Genomic DNA, 18232 nt, shown 5'->3' with positions numbered 1-18232 from the left:
GTGCATGCTGTGGGGGTAGTCTGCCTCCTCTCTGCACCAGAAGCTCCGAAGAAATCTCCTGTGGGTCGACGGAATCTTCCCCCTGCAACCGCAGGCACCAAAAAGCTGCATTACCGGTCCCTTGGGTCTCCTCTCAGCACGACGAGCGAGGTCCCTCGAATCCAGCGACTCTGTCCAAGTGACCCCCACAGTCCAGTGACTCTTCAGTCCAAGTTTGGTGGAGGTAAGTCCTTGCCTCACCTCACTGGGCTGCATTGCTGGGAACCACGACTTTTGCAGCTACTCCGGCCCCTGTGCACTTCCGGCGGAAATCCTTTGTGCACAGCCAAGCCTGGGTCCACGGCACTCTAACCTGCATTGCACGACTTTCTAAGTTGGTCTCCGGCGACGTGGGACTCCTTTGTGCAACTTCGGCGAGCACCGTTTCACGCCTCCTTGTAGTGCCTGTTTCTGGCACTTTTCTGGGTGCTACCGGCTTCAGAGAGGGCTCCTTGTCTTTCTCGACGTTTCCTCTCTCTGCTGGTCCAATTTGCGACCTCCTGGTCCCTCCTGGGCCTCAGCAGCATCCAAAAACGCTAACCACACGATTTGCAGCTAGCAAGGCTTGTTGGCGTTCTTTCGGCGGGAAAACACTTCTGCACGACTCTCCACGGTGAGTGGAATCCGTCCACCAAAGGGGAAATCTCTAGCCCTTTTCGTTCCTGCAGAAACTTCAGCTTCTTCTGTCCAGTAGAAGCTTCTTTGCACCCGCAGCTGGCATTTCCTGGGCATTTGCTCATCTCCGACTTGCTTGTGACTTTTGGACTTGGTCCCCTTGTTCCACAGGTACCCTAGATTGGAAATCCACAGTTGTTGCATTGTTGGTTTGTGTCTTTCCTGCATTATTCCTCTAACACGACTTCTTTGTCCTTAGGGGAACTTTAGTGCACTTTGCACTCACTTTTCAGGGTCTTGGGGAGGGTTATTTTTCTAACTCTCACTATTTTCTAATAGTCCCAGCGACCCTCTACAAGGTCACATAGGTTTGGGGTCCATTCGTGGTTCGCATTCCACTTTTGGAGTATATGGTTTGTGTTGCCCCTATCCCTATGTTTCCCCATTGCATCCTATTGTAACTATACATTGTTTGCACTGTTTTCTAAGACTATACTGCATATTTTTGCTATTGTGTATATATATCTTGTGTATATTTCCTATCCTCTCACTGAGGGTACACTCTAAGATACTTTGGCATATTGTCATAAAAATAAAGTACCTTTATTTTTAGTATAACTGTGTATTGTGTTTTCTTATGATATTGTGCATATGACACTAAGTGGTACTGTAGTAGCTTCACACGTCTCCTAGTTCAGCCTAAGCTGCTCTGCTAAGCTACCATTATCTATCAGCCTAAGCTGCTAGACACCCTATACACTAATAAGGGATAACTGGGCCTGGTGCAAGGTGCAAGTACCCCTTGGTACTCACTACAAGCCAGTCCAGCCTCCTACAGGTAGTATCAGACAGAGGTTCCAGCTTCATGTCTGCATACTTGAAACACATGTGGAAAGAATGCGGTGCAACTTATAAGTTCACTACCCCTTACCATCTGCAGGTCAATGGGTTGGTTGAAAGATTTAATCAGGTACTGAAAGACATGATTGGAGGTCTTCCTGAAAAACTCAGAAGGAGATGGGACGTCCTACTTCCATATCTGCCTTTTACCTACAGGGAAGTGCCACAAAAGGGAGTAGGAATTTCTCCATTTGAGCTTTTGTTTGGGCACTCTGTTAAGGGACCACTGAGTCTTGTGAGGGAAGGCTGGGAGAGGCCTCTCAAAGAGCCCAAGCGACACATAGTGGACTATGTACTTGGCCTATGTTCCAGAATGGCTGAATACAAGGAAAAAGCAATCCAAAACCCTCCGACCCAGAAGGAGCTTCAAAAGCACTGGTATGACCAAAAAGCTGCTACGGTGGAATTCAAACCAGGGCAGAAGGTTTAGGTAATGGAGCCTATGGCTCCTAGGGCTCTCCAGGGCAAGTGGTCTGGGCCCTACCCATACTTGAAAAAAATGGGAGGTCACATATCTAGTTGACCTCAGTAGCTTCAAAAATCCCAAAAGGATAATTCATGTTGACCGCCTTAAGCCCTATTTTGCCAGAACCGTTGTGACTATTCTCATGGTTACAGATGAGGGTCAGGAGGAAGAGAGTGAGATCCTCCCTGATATCCTCTCCAGTAGCCCACAAGATGGTTCTGTGGATGGGGTGGTCTTGTCAGGCACCCTCAAAGAACAACAGCAGACTGATTGCAGGCAACCAGCATGTTGAGTTATTCGCTCCGACCCCTGGTAGTACTAATTGGTGTACCCATGATGTGAACACTGGTGACAGCTTGCCTGTTAAAAACAAAATCTATACACAGTCAGACCATGTCAGAGAAAGCATGCAGACAGAAGTTAACAAAATGCAGGATGTGGGTATCATTAAACCCTCCGAGAGCCCCTGGGCTAGCCCAGTAGTTTTAGTCCCCTAACCACACTCCAAGGGTGAGAAAAAGGAGATGAGGTTTTGTGAGGACTACAGAGGTCTCAGCTCAAGTCATAAAAACAGATGCTTACCCCCATAACAGTAGCTGATGAGCTCATAGACAGATAGCTGAATACCTTTAATTTGACATATGGGTACTGGCAGATTGGCCTGACCCCTGCAGCAAACGAGAAGTCTGCATTTTCCAATCCAAGTGGGCATTATCAGTTTACACTTATGCCCTTCGGATTAAAGAATGCCCCTGCCACCTTCCAAAGTTTGGTCAGCCATGTCCCTGCTGGGATAAAATCCGTTAGTTCAGCTTATTTGGATGACATAGCTGCCTACAGTTTCACCTGATCCACCTAGAAAAGGTCCTTGAGGCCCTGAAAAGGCAGGCCTCACTATCAAGGCCAGTAAGTGCTAGATAGGGCAGGAAAAGGTTGTTTACTTGGGTCACCTGTAGGTGGAGGCCAAGTCCAGCCTCTCCAATCCAATTTCAAAGCCATTCTGGCTTGGAAAGCTCCCAAAACCCAGACTCAGGTCAAGGAATTCCTTGACTTGACTGGGTACTATAGGAGATTTGTCAAGGATTATGGAAACATAGTGCCACCCTCAAAGAATTGACCTTCAAGGAAATGCCCAAAAAGGTTAACTTGGCAGTGAGTTGTCAAAGGGCCCTTGACTCTCTGAAGAATGCAATGTGCTCTGCTCCAGTCCTATATGCTTCAGACTACTCCAGGCAGTTTGTTGGTCAAACTCATGCCTCAGAACTTTGAGTAGGAGTGGTCCTCGCATAGCAAAATGATGAGGGACATGATCAGCCTGTTGCTTTTATAAGCAGAAGACAACTCCCCAGGGAACATAAATGGAGTCCTAAAGAGAGGCACACCTTCGCTTTGGCCTGGGTCTTGAAGAAGCTGAGGCCATACCTGTTTGGCTCTGACTTCATAGTTTAGATGGACCACATACCTGTCAGATGGCTTCAACAAATAAAAGTTGAAAATCCCAAACTGCTTAGATGGTCTATATCCCTACAGTGAATGGACTTTCAAGTGGAACACCGACCGGGACTGCCCATGCCAATGCAGATGGCCTTTCTAGGTTCTTCCACTTAGATGATTAAGACTGACTAGTGAAAGGGTAGTCTCATCCTCTTATATTGGATGTGGAGTAATGTGAGAAAGTGCCTCTTTTGGCATGGTTAGCCCCCCACCGTTTGTCTGGTATTTGATGTGGTTTCAAAGTTGTAAATGGGGGGCCCCTGCTAAACAGGCTCCCTAGACCAGAACTCTTTCCCAAAACTGCTGTGCTGCATTGGCACAATTGGCAAAACCTTTAGCTGCCACTGTAAGTCCCTAGTAAATGGTACCCAGGGCATGAAGAAGTAAGGGTTAGCCCCTGAGGGCAGCAGCACAGACTATGTCACCCTCAAGGGCCCTGCATCCAAGTGCACTAAGCCCTGTCATTGTAGGGTGAGTGTCTTAGTGCAATCCTAAAGTGGAAACTTGACATGGAACACAGTCTGTGTGACCTACCCACTGAACACTGCATGCAATATAACTAAGTCACCCCTGCAGCAGCTCTTATAGCGCTAAGGCAGGGTGCACTATAATGCATGTGTGGGCATAGGTGCATGAGCAACATGCCCCTACTGTGTCCTTGCCAACCCTGGGACATAGTAAGTGTACAGAGCAGCCATTTTAAATGCATGTGCTGTATACTCGTCAGTACGAGTTTCACAGCTACATGATGGCCCCTTTGAGCACTGGGTTGTTTGGTATCAAACAACTCAGAATAACAAATCCAAACTGGTAATAGTATTGGATTTATTGCAGAAGGTACCCAGTGGCCACCTTAAAGGTGAACCCTGCAAAGCTAACTAACCGTGGCATGGTTGCTGGCCGGTCATATCCAGCCTGCCATCACCAGACATGAGTCTGGATTCCTGGGTTGAGGGACGCTTGCCGCCCTTGAAACTTGACCATCAGCCCTGCTGATAGCAGCAGATGGCTGCCCCCATTGCAAATCCCTACTTTTGGAGGGAGCAATGTCGGGAAAATGCACAAAGACCCTAATGTGTTGCAAGCGAGGTGACCTCTCCATTTTATTTTCACGCATCTTGCATGGTAGAAAATAGACAATCTGGGAATGTGACCTCTGCCCACAGGAAGTGGTCACATAGTGATTGTAGCCACGCTAAGGTAGGTGGCCATTGGCCACTACATAGTAATCCCTAAATGCCCCCTAAGTAAAGTATTTCGTGGGCATCCCTAGACCTGCAGATCAGATTCTATGGAAACAAAAAGGCCAGCAACAAAGAAGTCCCAAGGCTCATAAACAGAAGTCCTTCTGCACAAAGAAAAAAAGATGCCAAACCCTGCCTGCTGCACCCAGGACTCGACAATCTCCGCTCCGGGGTTAACTGGACATTGGACAGACACTAAGAAACCCCAGAGGACCTCCAACTTTCTAAAAATTGCCAAGGGCCTCCCTCTAGAATGAAGGCATCACTCCCTGCAACCAAGAATTAAAGACCAGTGAAGTCCAGTTCACTGATCAGCTGCTGACCAAGGAACTGGACATAGGAGCCAGACCAAATTATCTTACTGGCCCTGGATGACAAACCCTGCAAATGTGCCAAGTTTGGTGGCACTGAGACGTCCAGTGGCTCAACCACCCAATAGCTATTGGTACTGGATCCCCAACATCGACCATCCAGAAGAAAAGTCCAGTTCGGACTCTCTGAGGACCAGAAGCAAGCACCAGCCGAGCAACTTCAGGACACCTAAGAACCACCCCCGAGAGTGGCCCTGCTGACCTGCAATCCACCCTCCAATTGACCTGCCTCCTGGTTCCAAAGGCCCATTTTTGCACACCTCTTGGCTGACCTATCTGCACTGCTTATACCTCCCTGGCCCCTACATCGGAGAACTAGCTGTGCTCTAAGGGTCCCCAACCCCTTGTGACCTCTACACTCCAAGGGGATCCACTGGATTTACCTTTAAGTCCACTCGTGCAGTGCTTTTTTAAGTGATTCCCCTCTCCTGTCCTGCACCAGCTCTAAGACTTTCAGCCACTACTGCCACTTGAACCGGGAGCAGCATGATCTTCTCCAGCTGGCCCACAGGACATCTAGATAACATTAACCTAAAAACGAAAGGTGACATTTGTGAAAGCCTTCCCTAATTTTATATGCATTTTTAAAGTTTTTCTCCCATTGATTCCCATAGACTGTAATTACGCACAAAAATGCTATTTTTGCTAAAATCTGAAAAATCATAACTTAAAAAGTACTTACCCAATTTTGATGCTCTTGGTCTTAAAACATTTCAAACAATCTGAAGTAGTTTTGTAAAGTGGTCTTGTATTATTCTTTTGAGTGTGTGTCCACATTTATTGATACTGTGAGCACAACACATGCTTAGCACACACTTCTCCAAGATTGGCCTCACTGCTCAACCAAGCTACCACAAAAATTAGAGTATTAGGTGGTCTAGTTGTTGCCTCTGTATACCACGTTGGGGGTGCTCAGACTTCCTGCACAGTGCACATTGTTTTTGTACACAATACAGAGAGCCAGCCTCCTACGGTATTGTGAGATTATTACATGGTGAGACTAACCTTCACACCACATTGTACTCCACTTTCCTAGAAATGGTCGGACATGTGCTTTTAAGTTTTACATGTCTTGGTAGTGAAAAATATCTAAATTAGTTTTTTACTATCTGAGGCCTTCTCATCCCAATGGATAAGCTTGGGGATTCCGTATTATATTTAATAAGCTGAAATTTCCAGTTGGGAGTTGGTACCTATCTCATGTTTGGAATCTTTGGAATTGTAGTGAGGAGCCCTATTTAATGGTAAAGTTGGGTTTTTGGTCACAATTTTAAAAGTGTAACTTTTAAAATGTTGAAATTTTTCTGCTCTTTGCCCTTTTGTGCCTGTAGCCTGGGCCACATGATTGGGTGTAACCAACAGTTAAACTTTGTGAATTCCTATGAAACAGTCACATAGCAGAATATTTGGTTGCTTTTATGGGCCATCTGCTGGTAGGTTGGGGAACAGAGCTCCATTTACAAATGAATAATCTGTGCTCTGCTTTCACAAAAAGGGCCTCACCATCCTACATTATCACTGCAGACAGCATGGAGCCAGTGCATGGGAGGGTGGTTAGGAAATTCCCTACACTTCGAAGAACCTTTTCAGAAGCTTCTCCAATCTTCCAGAAGAAGGACATTAGGGTATAAAAACAGGGCCTTAAGCCCCTTAAGGCTCATTTCACTACTGGACCTGAGAAAGGACTCTCGGAGGACTCCCTGCTGCTGTGACCTGTTGTTGACTCTTCCAGAATGCTGCTGTACCTGGAAGTATTGCATTGCTGCCTGGTGCCTCTCTTGATCCCTTAGAGGTGAGCCTTAATGTTGAGCCCTGCATCTTCACATGCACTAAGGACTTCCAGAAGTGACTCCAAGGGCTAGTTTTACTGGCCTCCTATTCCCGAACCATAGGGACATGAAAGGCTCTCACAATCTTGAATCTGCCCTTTGGACACAGCCCGACAGTCCTCAACCCCCAAGTTGTGCCCCACTAGTCTTGAACCCTCAATTGTGGTGTTCAAGGTGCCCAGGTGGCCAAAAACCAAAACTGAGACAAATTCTGGCTGAAAAGTAGTCTGATAACCAAGAGAAGAGTGGGATCAACCTGCTCACCTATCTGTCCGAGGTGCATCACAGGTCAGCTTGTCCTTCCGGCTTCCCCCACTATGCTGTTCTCCACAACAGCAAATCCTTTTCAGTGGTCCTTCACCAAAGTGGTATCTGACCCCATGAACTGTCCCGCTGGGGATTTTTGACTTCTGTTTCGGGGGCTAAGTCTGAATGTAGAAATCTTCACTGCGGCTTTGTCCCAAATCCAACCAACAACTGTCCCTTCTGAGACAACTCTTGAAGCATTGCCCCACTGAACTTTACCTTCTCAAAACATTATCTTCATGCCTTTTTCTAAGTACAAAGAAAAGCACTGACAGGGCCCAATCAACTTGGTTTCTGAACAGTGCTCCATTTGGGTCAGCCTTAACTTTAAACTTTGACCTGGTCTCACACGACTAGATGCCTGCAGTTGGTGCTTTGATCTTTTAGGTGCCAATTTTCACTAAAAACTTTAAAAATGTACAACTCCTGATCCATTGATTGGAACTTTGATGTTTTGGTGTCAAATAATTTGGTAAAATGTACTCTATTTGTTTCTAAATTGTTCTTGGGTTTTTCTTGTGTTGTGTTTTCACTTTATTACTGTTTGTGTGCTGCATAAATACTTTACACATTGCCTCTAAGTTAAGCCTGACTGCTTTTGTGGCAAGCTACCCAGGTTTAACCACACGTTTTGTGGTTTACCCTGAAAAGGACTGTGGCTGTTTCTTGACCAGGGCTCATGCCGCAGTCTACCAACAACTCAATTTCTCACACTGAGTCTAAGTGATGATCCCTAGGGGGCACTGCATGTCAACTCAGTGGATTCTGGGGCGTATGGGGGTAGGCTGACTTACCTTCTGCATCATGTGAGGAAGGAGATGATCTTTTGAAGGTCTGTCCTAATTTGTTACTTGAGGATGCAATGGATGAGTATCATGGGGAAGATGGTATTGAAGGATGGAGAGACATTGAGAAGGGTAAGGGCTGTGGTGTCACTTAGGTCCATGATTGTCTTGAGGTCATCATTTGCAGTGGTGAGTGCTGTGATTTGCTTTGAAACCTTCTTGGAATGGGCCCAGGAGATGGTTGTCATTCAGGTGGTTTTCTAGTCAATAAACCAATCAATCAGTTTTTGTAAAGCACCACTGCTCTCCCATGAGGGTCTCAAGGAGCTGGGGGAGGGTCTGGGCCTCATATGAAGAGCCATGTCTTGAGGTTATTCCTGAAGATGGCGAGTGATGGGCTTTGTCTGAGGTGCATGGGTAGGTCATTTCAGCTTCTAGCTGTGAGGTAAGTGTAAGATCTTCCTCTGGTGGTGTTTTTCCGTATGCGTGGGATGGTGGCTAGTGTCTGCTGGGGGGAGCGGAGGGTTCTGGTGGGGTTATGGAAAGAGATGTTGTGGATGGCCTTGGAGGTGTGGGTGAATAGTTTGAAGGTGATTCGCTTCTCCACTGGGAGCCAATGATGGGTCTTCAGGTGTTGGAGATATGTTCCTGGCAGGGGAGATTTAGGACGAGTCTGGCAACGGCATTTTGGATGAGTTGTAGTTTCCTGATGTTCTTTGTTGAGGTGCCGGTGTACAGTGCATTGCTGTAGTTGAGCTTGCTTGTGACTAAGCCGTGGGTGATTGTCTTGTGGCAGTCGACCAGGATCCATTTGAAGATTTTGCGGAGTTGGCGGAGGGTGTGCCAGCAGGAAGAGGTGACTGTGTTTACCAGTGGGTCATTGAGAGAAAAGAGTCGAGGATGATTCCTAGGTTGCGGGCGTGGTTAGTCGGAGAAGGCGGGGTGCTGAGCCATGATGTGGGCCACCAGGAGTTATCCCAGGCTGAGGTGGAGTTACTGAATATGATGAGCTCGGTCTTGTCTGAGTTGAGCTTGAGGCAGCTCTCACTCATCCAGGCGGCGACAGCTTCCATTCTTGTGTGGAATTCCTTCTTAGCTTTGTCCGGGTCTTCAGTGAGGGATATGATAAGTTGTGTGTCATCATCGTATAACACAATGTTCATTCTGTGGCCTCTGACAATGGCTGCAAGCGGGTCCATGTAGATGTTGAAGAGTGTTGGGTTCAAGGAGGATCCCTGAGGAACTCCGCAGCTGACTTCTGTTGGTTTGGATATGAAGGCTGGAAGCCTGACTGTCTGTATTCTTCGGGAGAGGAAGAAGTGAATCCGTTGCAAGGTTTTTCAATGGATTCCTGCGCCATGGAGTCTGGTGCACAAGGTGCTGTGGGAGACTGTGCTGAAGGCTGCTGATAGGTCGAGGAGTCTGATAGGTCGAGGAGTATGAGTGCTGCAGTGTGGCCACGGTCAAGGAGTGTGCAGATGTCATCAGTGGCTGCTAGAAGAACTGTCTCCATGCTGTGATTGCTACGGAAGCCAGACTGAGAGGTGTCCAGCGAGTTGTTATCTTCGATGAATTGTCGCAGCTGTGAGTTCATAGCTTTTTCCAGTACTTTGGTTGGGTAGGGTAGTATTGAGATGGGCCGGAAATTCTTTAGCTCTGATGGATTGGCCGTGGGTTTTTTCAGGAGGGGGAGGACTTCGGCTTGCTTCCAATCTTTGGGGAAGGTGGCTGTGTTGATAGAGCAGTTCAGTGTCTTGTGGAGCTAGGGGAGATGGATGCACTGACGCTGTTATAGATGTGGTGAGGACATCGGTCTGTGGGAGCTCCAGAGTAAGTGATGTTCATGATACTTTCAGTCTCTTCTGTGGTGAGAGTGGACCAGCTGTGGATGGTTTGGGATCGTTCTGGGGGGCTGGGTCAGTCATAGGTCCTGATGCTGGGCAGGTTATCTGGGAGGAAGCTGTCATAAATGTCCTTAATCTTGCAGTGGAAGAAAGTGCCCAATTTGTTGCAGAGGTCTTGCGATGGGGGATGTTGATGGATTCGGTGAATTTGTTGATTATCTTGAAGAGTTCTCTTGTGTTGTGCAGGGAGGTGTTGATGCGTTCACGGAGTGCAGCTTTTTTTGCATTCTTGATGCATTGGTGGTGGGTGGCAGTGGCGGCTCTGAAGGAGGCGAAGTCTATGGTGGTTTTGCTGTTTCTCCATTTCTTCTCAGGCGTCTGCAGGTGTTCTTGGATTCTTGGGGTCCGGTGGTGAACGAGCTGGCTTTTTTTGCGATGCGCTTAACCAAAGTTGATCAGAGGGGGGGGCTAAGGCATCAGCGCATTCAGTGATCCAGGAGTTGAAGTTACGTGCTGCAGTGTTGGCGTCATCAGTGGGAGGCGGGGTGATTTGTCAAGGGTAGTGATGAGTAGTCTCTTTCCTGCCAATGAGTTTCTCGAAGATTTTCACTGGGCAGGCTAGCAGAAAGATGGGGCAGTAGTTGACTGATGAGGCTGGATCTGCTGTGGGTTTCTTCAGTGGTAGGTTGGTGCAAGTTACTAGGGGTTTGGGAAGTTAGCCCTGGTTAGAGAGTTATTGGGGATTGGATGAGGGCAGTACAGGCTTGAGTCGTCTTGCAAGGCAAAGTGTGGGAATGGGATCTATGGGCTCATGAGTGGATGGATTACATATGAGTGGTGGTTCTGGTTTTGATGGTGGTCAACAGTTTATGGTGGTTTCTGGAATTCTGCTGTGATTTTGAAGGAGGGTCAGAGCAGACAGTCTTGGTTGGGGTGCAAAGTTGTTATAGACAGTTTCTATCTTCTCATAGAAGAAAAGTGTGAGCCTGTAGCAGAGCTCCTGAGAGGGGATATGGTAGTGGGGCTGGGTGCAGGTGTGGTTAAATCCTTCATAATGGTGAACATTTCCTATGAGCTGCTGGTGCTGTTCTCTATCTAGTTAGCCAGTGCTCTGTGCTTGGTGGGTTTCAGTGGTTTGTGGTATTGTCGGATTTGTAGGAGTGTTTGGTAATATCATTGTGGCTGAGTCTCCAAGGGCACTCGAGCTTCTCGCAGTGCCGCTTGGCGCATACTTTTCATCTTTGCATCCTTTGGCTTGCAGTCTGGCCCTTACATTATTCTTACCTGGATTTCCTTCATGCACAGCCAAGCCTGGGTCCCCGATACTCTAACCTGCAGTGCACAACCTTCTGAGTTGTCCTCCGGTGTCATGGGACTCCCTTATGTGACTTCGGGTGGACTCCAGTTCACTTTTCTTCTAAGTACCTGTTCATGTACTTCTGCGGGTGCTGCCTGCTTCTGTGAGGGCTCCCTGACTTGGTGGGCACCCCCTCTGTCTCCTCATCCAAGTGGCGACATCCTGGTCCCTCCTGGGGCACAGCAGCATCCAAAAACCCTAACCGCAACCCTTGCAGCTAGCAAGGTTTGTTTGTGGTCTTTCTGCGTGGGAGTACCTCTGCAAGCTTCTTCACGTCGTGGGACATCCATCCTCCAAAGGGGAAGTTCCTAGTCCTCTTCGTTCTTGCAGAACTCCAAGCTTCTTCCAACAGGTGGCAGCTTCCTCGCACCCTCAGCTGGCATTTCTTGTGCTCCTGCCCACTCTCAACACTGTCTCGACTCTTGGACTTGGTCCCCTTGTCTTACAGGTACTCAGGTCTGGAAATCCACTGTTGTTGCATTGCTGGTGTTTGTTCTCCTTGCAGAATCCCCCTAGCACGACTTCTGTGCTCTCTGGGGGTAGTAGGTGCACTTTACACATACCTTACAGGGTCTTTGGGTGGGCTATTTTTCTAACCCTCACTGTTTTCTTACCGTCCCAGCGACCCTCTACAAGCTCACATAGGTTTGGGTTCGCATTCCACTTTTGGAGTATATGGTTTGTGTTGCCCCTATACCTATGTGCTCCTATTGCAATCTACTGTAACTTTACACTGCTTGCATTACTTCCTTTTGCTATTATCTGCATAATTTTGGTTTGTGTACATATATCTTGTGTATATATCTTATCCTCATACTGAGGGTACTCATTGAGATACCTTTGGCATATTGTCATAAAAATAAAGTACCTTTATTTTTAGTAACTCTGAGTATTGTGTTTTCTTATGATATAGTGCTATATGATATAAGTGGTATAGTAGGAGCTTTGCATGTCTCCTAGTTCAGCCTAATCTGCTCTGCTATAGCTACTTCTATCAGCCTAAGGTGCTAGAAACACCTCTTCTACACTAATAAGGGATAACTGGACCTGGCACAAGGTGTAAGAGTACCTCTGGTTTCTGAAAAAATCCAACTTTCCTGTTAAAATTACAATTTAGATTTTTGTATTTTTTTGTTTGTGAATTATGTAAAATATTGTATGTTTTCTGTATTTGTTTCTGAATTTTGTCTGCATTATTGTGTATTGTTCAGAGGTACAAACCATAGAACCTGCTTGCCCAGGGTCCTGAGTCTCCAATGGTGATTTGTTCAGTGGTCGCTGAGGGTGTAAGGTTAAGAGCGGCTGCTACAAGTAGATTCCTTACTCTCTGAGCCTCCTTGCAGTGTAAGCACCATCTTTCCACTTTCACGTCACCACCTGAGGAGGCTAAACTTCTGCTCAATTTCCTTTTCCAGTAATTAAAAGCCGAATGATTCCCTGGTGCTGCAGTAGCAGAACAGAGGGACGTGGGACAGGTGAGGCACACCTGGGATAACAGGATCTCAGCTTTCTCCTCACAGTTTGTACATTTGTAAGCTGATAGAAACAGCGTCTGCTTGTTTGTTTATTAAATGTATAAAGTGCAACACGCTTTAAGGCACTAGTCAAACATATAGCCCCAAATTTAGGCGCTGCATTATTTGCAGCGCCACTTTTCTTGCGCCCCTTAGTGCCCACCTAACACCACCATGTGTGCGCCCTATTAAACACACGATGCACCATGACGTAGGTTAGGGAAAATAGCATTTTAATTTTTGATGCTATTGAAGTACATTGCGGGATTAGCACCAAACATGTTGTCAGTAATCCTGCAGAGTACATAGGGGCCTATTGAGAATAATGCTGTGTCCCCTTTTAACGCCTTCTCTGTGCAGGTGTTAAAAATAGCCGCTAAAAATGGTGCAGTGGAATCTCATAGATTCCACTGCGCCATTTTTGCGGTCCCCCTAACAGAGGAATGCCCCCCTCTTGCATATATTAGGCCTGGCGCAGGCATAATGTGGCGCAAGGGGTTAGAAAGTGGCGTAATGCATTCCTTGCGCTATTTTGTAAATCTGGCGCAGTGAATTTGGACTGGTTGGGCCACATTAGCATAAGAATTTGCATAATCTATTCCATAGTGTGGAAGCAGATTGAGGAATATCTCTTAATGCAGTACACAAGAAGCTGTGCTTTAATTCAAGGGAACTCAGCCTCTGTCATCCTTCTTGGATGTGACACCCCAATATCTCACATGCCTGGTTCTGCTCCTTATTCCCCTGTTGTACTAAATAACTTTACGGCTGTGCTGTACAAGAGTGCTGAGTCAGATGAAATGTACCTGTCCAAGGGCAAAGCTAACTGACCCAGACAGACTAACGCACCACGTGGCATGCCATGTTCTATGTGTGGATGCTGTGAGAGGGAGGACAGAATCACTAAATGTATTCTGAAGTAAATGTTCTCTTTGCTTGCTTCTCATTGGTTAAAGGCCTGTGAACCATGTACTAGTGTAATGAATGCGTGAGCTCCTTTGTCTAGAATCCTATGAAGAGCGTGATTTCCCCATTTGGGGCATAGAACCTGTCCCTAGTCCGTGAAGGTGAATCTATGCCATCTTTAGCAATGATGGGGCTGGGTGAACAATCTTTTTTGGCCCCCCCACCACAAGACCCCCTCCTTGGATTCCATAAGTACCACTCAGAAAAAGTGCCCCTCATCTCTCCATAGCCCCTCTTTCATATATATTTTATTTCCTTTAAACCACTGGTGAAGACTGGTTTTACTAATCTACTCAGCTATCCACATAAAATACAGATCTATTCTTTGCAGCAGAGATAGTAACCCTCTAAGCTACTTTATGACCAGTCAAAACTGCCACCACACAAAACTCTGATCTCTATCTCTATAGCAGGAACATTAATCACAAGAGTTATCTTGACATTTTATTGCTGATTGAAAGCTGGACACACAAGGAACTCTGCAGCAGGTGCTTTTAAATCTTAAGTTACTGTTAAACACAGCTCCCCCCTGAGGTCCGTGTCCCCCTCCCGGTCAGCGCCCATTGCAGCCGCACCAGTCTCACCCCCCTAAAGCCAGACCTGCACCAAAGTTTGACAGGGACTACACACCTCCGAGTCCAAATTGTCAGCGCATAGGGAAGTAAACCTGGGTGAGATAGAAGCTGACAACGGTGACACATAAACGTGTGGAGAGACATAAAGGAGTGAGTGTACAAATAATAATATTCTTATGTTTCAGATTCTTCACCTCCTGAAAACCCTTCGCTTTAAGACTCGCACTGGGGAAGAAATATCCTTTGATGCAAACGGAGATGCTCCGGCCACCTACGACATCCTCAATGTGCAGATATCCCAGGATGAAGAGTTCCGAGTGGTAAAAGTGGGAAAGATAGACCCATCTGCAGGAGGAGGCAGAGACATTACCGTCCAGGCTGGAGCCATCCTCTGGAGTGATGGGAGCTCTCAAGTATGTTGAATCTACAGCAGAGATTCACATTTACAATAGCAGGGAAAGTAATGCATCAAAAAAGCCACTAGAATGGGATAAACACCTTGGTGTTCAAGCCAGAAGTTTACACACCTTATAATGCACAGCGGCCTGTTATCCCTCTATACAAAACCTGACTCACATATTCTTATCTCTAGTGGCTTCTGATGTCTCTAGTCACCTATTGTAGGAGGCTGGCCTGGTGTATAGTGGGTACCTTGTGGTACTTACACCTTGTGCCCGGTCTAGTTATCCCTTATTAGTAGATTAGTGGTGTTCTAGCAGCTTAGGCTGATAGATGGTAGCTATAGCAGAGAAGCTTAGGCTGAACTAGGAGACATGCAAAGCTCCTACTATACCATTTATATCATATAGCACTATATCATAAGACTCACAATACTCATAGTTACTAAAAATAAAGGTACTTTATTTTAGTGACAATATGCCAAAAGTATCTGAGAGGATACCCTCACTTAGGAGGTAAGTAATATACACAAACTATATGTACACAAACCTAAAGCAGGTAAGTAACAGTAAGAAAAGTAGTGTAAACAATGTAGGACACAATAGAATGCAATAGGGAGAAATAGGCCTAGAGGCAACACAAACCATATACTCCAAAAGTGGAATGCAAACCACGAATGGACCCCAGGCCTAGTGTAGTGTGTAGAGGGTCGCTGGGAGTGTAAGAAAAAACTAAGAGTGTCCAAGATACCCCACCCCAAGAACCTAAAAAGTAGGAGTAAAGTTACCCTACTACCCCAGAAAGACAGTAAAGTCGAGATGGGGGATTCTGCAAGGACAACAACTGACTGCAAAACACTGAAGACGGATTCCTGGACCTGAGGACCTGTAAAGGAAGGGGATCAAGTCCAAGAGTCACGCAAGCGTCCAGGTGGGGTAGGAGCCCACTAAACCCCGGATGAAGGTGCAAAAGGGCTGCCTCCAGGTGGAAGAAGCCAAAGATTCTGCAATAACGGGAGGTGCCAGGAACTTCTCTTTTAGTCAGCAGATGTCTCACGGTGTGTTGGAGGATGGGGAGTTGTTTCCATGCAGAAAGACTACAAACAAGCCTTGCTAGCTGCAAGAGTGGTGGTTGAGTCTTTTGGGTGCTGTGAGGGCCCAGGAAGGACCAGAAGGTCGCCCCTTGGAGGAGGAGACAGAGGGGGCACTCAGCAAGACAGGGAGCCCATGCAGAAGCAGGCAGCACCTGCAGAAGCACCTGAACAGACACTTAGAATATCTGAGGATGATGGTCAACTCAGAGCAACAAAGGAGGGTCCCACGACGTTGGAGTCCAACTCAGCGAGTTGGGCAATGCAGAACGGGGTGCTGGGGACCTGGGCTAGGCTGTGCACAAAGGAAGTCTTGCAAAAGTGCACAGAAGCCCGAGCAACTGCAGTTTATGCAGTACACAGGATTATTGTCTGGCGTGGGGAGGCAAGGACTTACCTCCACCAAATTTGGACAGAAGGGCCACTGGACTGTTGAAGACACTTGGACCAAGCTCCTGTGTTCCAGAGACAACGCTCGTCAGGATAAGAGGGGACCCAGAGGACCGGTGATGCAGACGTTTGGTGCCGGCATTAGCAGGGGGAAGAATCCGTCGACCCACTGGAGATTTCTTCTTGGCTTCCAGTGCAGGGTGAAGGCAGACAGCCCTCAGAGCATGCACCACCAGGAAACAGTCAAGAAAGCCGGCAGGATGAGGCGCTACAATGTTGCTGGTAGTCTTCTTGCTAATTTGTTGCGGTTATGCAGGCATCCTGGAGCAGTCTGCGGTCGATCCTTGGCAGAAGTCAAAGAGGGAAGTGCAGAGGAACTCTGGTGAGCTCTTGCATTCGTTATCCGGTGATATGCCCACAGGAGAGACCCTAAATAGCCCACAGAGGAGGATTGGCTACAGAGAAAGGTAAGCACCTATCAGGAGGGGTCTCTGACGTCACCTGCTGGCACTTGCCACTCAGGGCTGTCCATTGTGCCCTCACACCTCTGCATCCAAGATGGCAGAGGTCTGCGACACACTGGAGGAGCTCTGGGCACCTCTCTTGGGAGGTGCTGGTCAGGGGAGTGGTCACTCCCCTTTGCTTTGTCCAGTTTTGCGCCAGGGGGGGATCCCTGAACCGGTGTAGACTGACTTATGCAAGGACGACACCATCTGTGCCCTTCAAAGTATTTCCAGAGGCCAGGAGAGGCTACTCCTCCCAGGCCCTTTACACCTATTTCCAAAGGGAGAGGGTGTAAAACCCTCTCTCAGAGGAAATCCTTTGTTCTGCCTTCCTAGGACCAGGCTGCCCAGGCCCCAGGGGGTAGAAACCTGTCTGAGGGGTTGGCAGCAGCGTTAGCTACAGTGGAGACCCCGGAAAGTTAGTTTGACAGTACCAAGGCTCTATGCTGGAGACACGGGGATGCATGGAATTGTCCCCCCAAATACCAGAATGGTATTGGGGGGACAATTCCATGATCCTAGACATGTTACATGGCTATGTTCGGAGTTACCATTGTGACGCTACATATAGGGCGCGCAACTGGACAAAGGAAAGGGGAGTGACCACTCCCCATGACCTGCACCTCCCAGGGGAGGTGCCCAGAGCTCCTCCAGTGTGCCCCAGACCACTGCCATCTTGGAAACAGAGGTGTTGCTGGCACACTGGACTGCTCTGAGTGGCCAGTGCCAGCAGGTGACGTCAGAGACTCCTTCTGATAGGCTCTTACCTCTCTTAGTAGCCAATCCGATCTCTGACAATTCTTACACAGGCCTGCCACTGGAGCCTGAGTGAAATAACGTCCACGTTATTTCACAGCCATTTACCACTGCACTTAAGTAACTTATAAGTCACCTATATGTCTAACCTTTACCTGGTAAAGGTTGGGTGCTAAGTTACTTAGTGTGTGGGCACCCTGGCACTAGCCAAGGTGCCCCCACATTGTTCAGGGCAAATTCCCTGGACTTTGTGAGTGCGGGGACACCATTACACGCGTGCACTATACATAGGTCACTACCTATGTATAGCGTCACAATGGTAACTCCGAACATGGCCATGTAACATGTCTAAGATCATGGAATTGTCACCCCAATGCCATTCTGGCATTGGGGAGACAATTCCATGATCCCCCGAGTCTCTATCACAGACCTGGGTACTGCCAAACTGCCTTTCCTGGGGTTTCACTGCAGCTGCTGCTGCTGCCAACCCCTCAGACAGGTTTCTGCCCTCCTGGGGTCCAGCCAGGCTTGGGCCAGGAAGGCAGAACAAAGGACTCCCTCAGAGAGATGGTGTTACACCCTCTCCCTTTGGAAAAAGGTGTGAAGGCTGGGGAGGAGTAGCCTCCCCCAGCCTCTGGAAATGCTTTGATGTGCACAGATGGTGCCCATCTCTGCATAAGCCAGTCTACACCGGTTCAGGGATCCCCCAGCCCTGCTCTGGTGTGAAACTGGACAAAGGAAAGGGGAGTGCCCAGAGCTCCTCCAGTGTGCTCCAGACCTCTGCCATCT

General features: G+C 47.7%; 1 protein-coding gene across 1 annotated transcript in view; it reads left to right on the top strand.

The window, feature by feature from the left end:
* Window positions 1-18232, top strand: part of LOC138249000 (extracellular calcium-sensing receptor-like) — a 224551-nt gene that overhangs the window by 150142 nt on the left and 56177 nt on the right. Inside the window, exon 4 of the mRNA XM_069203055.1 lies at window positions 14491-14718. Within this exon, the coding sequence (XP_069059156.1) occupies window positions 14491-14718 (228 nt within the window). The remainder of the gene's footprint in view (window positions 1-14490; window positions 14719-18232) is intronic.

The sequence above is a fragment of the Pleurodeles waltl genome, chromosome 8 (genome assembly GCF_031143425.1).
Source record: "Pleurodeles waltl isolate 20211129_DDA chromosome 8, aPleWal1.hap1.20221129, whole genome shotgun sequence".
NCBI lineage: Eukaryota > Metazoa > Chordata > Amphibia > Caudata > Salamandridae > Pleurodeles > Pleurodeles waltl.
Note: the sequence above shows the minus strand (reverse complement) of the source record. Positions and strands in the feature narration are given on the sequence as shown.